This window comes from Fulmarus glacialis, unplaced genomic scaffold (genome assembly GCF_000690835.1).
Source record: "Fulmarus glacialis isolate BGI_N327 unplaced genomic scaffold, ASM69083v1 scaffold9137, whole genome shotgun sequence".
Taxonomy (NCBI): domain Eukaryota; kingdom Metazoa; phylum Chordata; class Aves; order Procellariiformes; family Procellariidae; genus Fulmarus; species Fulmarus glacialis.
Window position 1 is genome coordinate 1,887 of NW_009223769.1, and position 4,967 is coordinate 6,853.

Here is a 4,967-nt window from a genome sequence, read left to right on the forward strand (position 1 = left end):
TCCTGTCACATAGAAGGGCGTACTTCCTTTTGAGTTAGCCTGTTGTCAGCAGAAACGAAAAAGAATAACATCTTTTCAAGAAGTAGGCCTTTCTTTTTTTTTATTATGAGAACTCTCATATTTCCCCTCTTCAAATAATAAAATAAGAAGTAATTTGAATATTTGGTGAGGAAATTTTATATGTGGCATTTGTTTAGACTAGTAACAAAAGGTTAGGTTTCTTGATTCAAAGATCGCTAAAGTCAAGTTCCACTTGTAAAAGTTCTTGCTATCCCTCTGCCACAGAGATTTAAAACAACAACATACAGAGTCAAAACACTTCTAACCAACAAATGTACCAATTTGCCAGTAAGGCAATTACACCAAGAACGATTGCAAAATTCTCATAACATATATTCCACGCTTGCATGGCAATATTGCACAATTGGTGCACACAACTGGTATTGGGGTAGAACCTGGGAACCACTAGTAAAAAAAAATTGCCAATTCACATGCCAGGTTAGCCTATTATTTCACTACTTTGTGGAATTACTTAGAATTTCTCCTCAGTTCCTTCCATACACGCAATTGGACTGGTTGAGATGGATAGCCTCAGTACACCAAAATAAATATAGTCCATGGGTGCTCCAATCTGATCCCAGCAGAACATTGGCTGAATTTGAGTTTACAGAAGGCCTGATGCTCACCTCCCTAGTTGGCCACAGCAATCAGAATCCCACAATAATGATCAGAATGAGGCACAGAGAGAGTGTGTAAATGAAACTTGACATTCGTACATTGAACTGGCTTAGGTAATGGAACCTAGATCTTGTTCCTGGACTCAAGCGCACATACATCTTCGAGAGAAACACAAAGGCAAGGCAATCAATAATTGTGACCGGGGTATAAAATTCAGGAGAGGTTTTTGTTGTGTAGCAATTTTCCTCTACAGGCAAAATTTATAAAAAGAAAGACAAATAAGAAAAATTTTATCTGTTCTTATGTGTCCTGATATGACATTTGCCAGAAGTGGTTAGATGATCTGCCTGCATATTAATAATATGTACCTTTCAAAATCACCCATTAACTCCTACTCATTGTATCAAGAACTCTGGCTCTGACTGGTAATTGTACAGCTGTATTTGGAATTGATGCTTGAAACCCATCTCTTCAACCTACTTGAGCTGGAAATTTTCTCAAGACACAAAATGTACATATAATACTGATGACTAATAATGTTATGTATGAACACAGACAAATGCAGACCCCATAAAAATATGAAAAGCCAACATTGTTTTAGATCCATGCTCATTCAATTGTCATTTAAATTAAAATTCTAATTCATGGCCACTTTTATGTACACAACGTCAAGCAAATAGAAAAAAAAAACTAAAATGGAAATTCCTATAATCACAAAGGGCTGTGCTGGGCCTAAAAAGAATCATGGGGCATCCATTTCTGGAAATTAATAATTAAAGTTTAAAAAGAAAACAGAATCAAACCACAACTTCATTTATAAACAAAATAATGGTTCTATATTTTACTTCTGCTCTCTGATGAGAAGCAATTGTATATCAGTGACAGTATTCACTTTCTAAGGAATTGGTCCATGTTAAAGTGAAATTATGGGTCAACAATTAATTATGAGACCAGGGTCTACTTTGAGACCTTGTTGAAGCAAACAGAAATAGAACAAGAACAAGGCATCTCACTCAATACCCTAACTTATCTGCCATCATACCAGAATGAGTGCAGTGCATCTGCAGGACGATTTGGAGGCTGTCGGGATTCCAGTACCCAGAAATGGACGCGAGAAGATCAAAATGCAGGGCTAGTAATTGTGTGTACGTGACCAAGTTAACAGACAGGATTCAGCACCATGAACACCACCATGTTCTCTTATTTCACTCACTCTGCTAAAACAAAATTTAACATTGACTAGTAGGTTCATGGTCGTCAGTGAAGTCTGATCTGAGAAAATGTAACATCTTACTGAACTCTGACAAGTTTAATTTGTTGTAATTGGAGCAGGCAGAAAGGTAATCCTGTCTAACAGATGACCTTTTATATAAGTGCAAGATTTGTAATTTACTGTTTTTCTTTTCTGTGTACAAAAATGTGATGGTCGTGTTAGAAAACAGTTTTGTAGAGGTCAACCTATGTAGCTTTTCCCTTTTAAATGGATGTTCATATTCTGTGCTTTCTGTTATCCATCCTAAAGAATTTTAAAGCCAGCTGTATCTTTAAAAAAAAAGCTTACAGAAATAAGTAGCTTAATTAGAATTTTGTGTAAAGAAAGATAAATAGGTATAATCAGAGGTGGCTACCTGATGAGAAGAATCCTATGTCTGCCAGAGGCACAGCTGAGGAGCCCAAAACCCTCCTCTCCCCCATACACCCTCAAAGAGCAGTAAGAATAAGGATGAAAGCTACTTTGAAGGGAACTGATAACTTGCAGAGTACTGATGAAATAGAATAAATCCCATTTAAACCTATGGATTTTCGGTGATGTTCTAAATGAATATTCTCTTGGAGAGCCTTGGAGGTAAGTAGAGTGATTATACTCTAGAACTTAAATTTCATTCAGCTTGCTGAAGTTTAGGTGGAATACATTTCACATTAATTAGTCAATCAAAAGCACATTTTAAGCAAAGTCTGATTTAGTCTTTACCTACAAATTATTCCATTTTAACTTTATCTATTAATAATTTAAGATATCAGCTTTCATCATTTAAAAAAATCTGAAAGTATCCATAAGAGGATTGAACTGATTTAGCAACTCAGGAACATTTTTAGTTACTCGGTGCAATTAGAGTATGTATGCAAATTGTTATAACAAATTTCTGTATTTCATCCTATCAGGCATCATCACGTTTGGAAAGAGAAAAAGAAAAAAATGTAGGCATTTTATCCCCAAAGGAAACAAATATAGCCTGTTAATATATTCCAACATTATAATACACATCAGATGTCTTTTATGGAGCACTGTCTCTCTGCAGCACTCTCTGTTTTAATGCAGAAATGACGCTAAACTTCTGAATTCCTTGTAGTCTGCCTCTTTTGACAGGTACAAGCCTTTCTCTTTGAAAGCTCCTACTTCCCTAAAGTCAAGGAGCTTTCTTGTTACTTCTCTCTTTTAGGATGAGCATGTTTTCCCAGAAAAATGACTTGGCATTTTTAATAATAGCTCTCTCTCCCTAATATTGGTCAGAGAGAAACAAGTTAGGCATTACCCTGAACTGAGAATGATGGATTTCCAATTGAGCAATTTACAATCTGAAGAATTTAAAGTTGCCTTACTCAACTCTACCGCATCATCGAGAAATACCTCCGTTACAAGAAACAGATTTGGGATCTAACGTTCAAAGTCCAACCTGCGGATAGCATGAATATCTGGTACCTTAAACAGTATGGTAACCATGAAGAGAATATACCTACAGTTAACACCATTCATTCAGCAATAATTGTAAAAACCTTAATAGGCTCTGGGAGCACGGACCGGCTGACAGGAGAAGATACGAGTTGAGTACTGCTGCTTTTCTCAAGACAGTATCCAACTGTGGCATCCCAACCCACTGCGCCGGGTGCTATTTACCTGTTTCGTCTGTGTGGACAACAGACCTTCTCCCCCTGTTTCTGCTCCCGTTCCAGATTTCCTTTTGGAAGCTTTCAGCTGGGCCAGGACCAGGAAGCCTGTTCTCCTAACGGGGAGAAGCGACAGTCAGTGAAAGCAGCTTCACATTTGCTCATCCCCTGCAAGCCAAAACCCACCCTCCAGCTTACCTGCCTGGCGCCAGCTGCAGACACTTGCAGGAAGGAAGAAACAGGGGTACCCGCTTTGTTTTCCTCAGGGGACACGGGTGGCCGGTCTAGCGGAGACCTTGCCTGGACCCTGTAGATCAGCTTGCTGTGCAGAGCTTCTAGCTCTGTTTTCAGGGTGATAACATGGTAAAGAGACACTGCTGCAAGACAAGAGGACAGGAGCATTGCAAGCCACAGGAATGTGACAGAAAAAAGTCCCGTGGTGCCTGAAGCAGCACCAGGGGGGGCAGAGGGAGAGGAGGCGGTATCCTTCTGTTGGATGACGTGCACACAGTCCACGGATTTCATCGCTGCTCTTTCCTCACTAAAGCCGGAGGGAGAGTTCAGCTGTCCCCTTCCGAGGTGCAATCCATGTTACCAGTTGCTCTCTGAAACTAAGGGCATCCAGAATAAGTGAACAAAACGCCCAGATCATTTCCTGTCATATGAAGCCGTTGATAGAACCATTAAACTTAATGTACAGAGTGAACGCCTAAGATTCGGTCTCCGTTCAGTTTTCTTCTTTCTGTGCTGCATTTTGGAAATGAATACTTTCTCATGAACTGCTTGCTCAATCTACCTTCCTCCTTTCACTTTCAACTATTTATTTATGAGGCAGCTTGCTATTACCATTTCCCATTATTTCTAGATTTAGGCACAGCCTGTGCCACTGGTAATTTAGAGCCTTATCTAGAAGTGCAGAAACAATGTAAAGTTTCCTGGCAGCATTCATCCAGTGCTACTTAAAAGACATACACATATGACAATGCGTGTGCCTCTCTGTGTGTGTAGGTATATAGATGTACTGTGTATATACATTATATCATATATATGAATATATATATATATTCATATCTAAAGTGCCTATATGCCTACAGAGGGGACAACCTACTCAAACAAAAATTTGTGTGGTTTCCTAAACACAATAGTGAAAAATATTCCCAGGTATGAGTAACAAATTACTGGTCTCGCAACTGTATGAAGCTGCAGATTCTGCAGTTCAGTTCATCATACTAACTTGAAAGGGGATGACTTTTTATTAAACTTATCTAATAAATATAGTTTCTCTACAGAATCCAAGGACCTGGATTAATGCAAAAGGGGACACAGAGAAGCAGGGAGAGGAAACTTGGGGCGGGGGGGAACTAGAAGAGGTGAAAACCAGAGGATGGGAAAGAATAAGAGAG

General features: G+C 38.9%; 1 protein-coding gene across 1 annotated transcript; it reads right to left on the minus strand.

Moving 5' to 3' along the window:
- Positions 1–776: 776 nt before the first annotated feature.
- On the minus strand, positions 777–4,165 carry LOC104079764 (the record flags this gene model as incomplete). The annotated part of the gene is made up of 3 exons (XM_009581912.1): positions 3,763–4,165; positions 3,575–3,680; positions 777–925 (listed from the first exon to the last, which is right to left on the minus strand). Coding segments are annotated over exons 1-3 (582 nt in total), but the record flags the coding sequence as incomplete, so codon positions are not given.
- Positions 4,166–4,967: the final 802 nt, after the last annotated feature.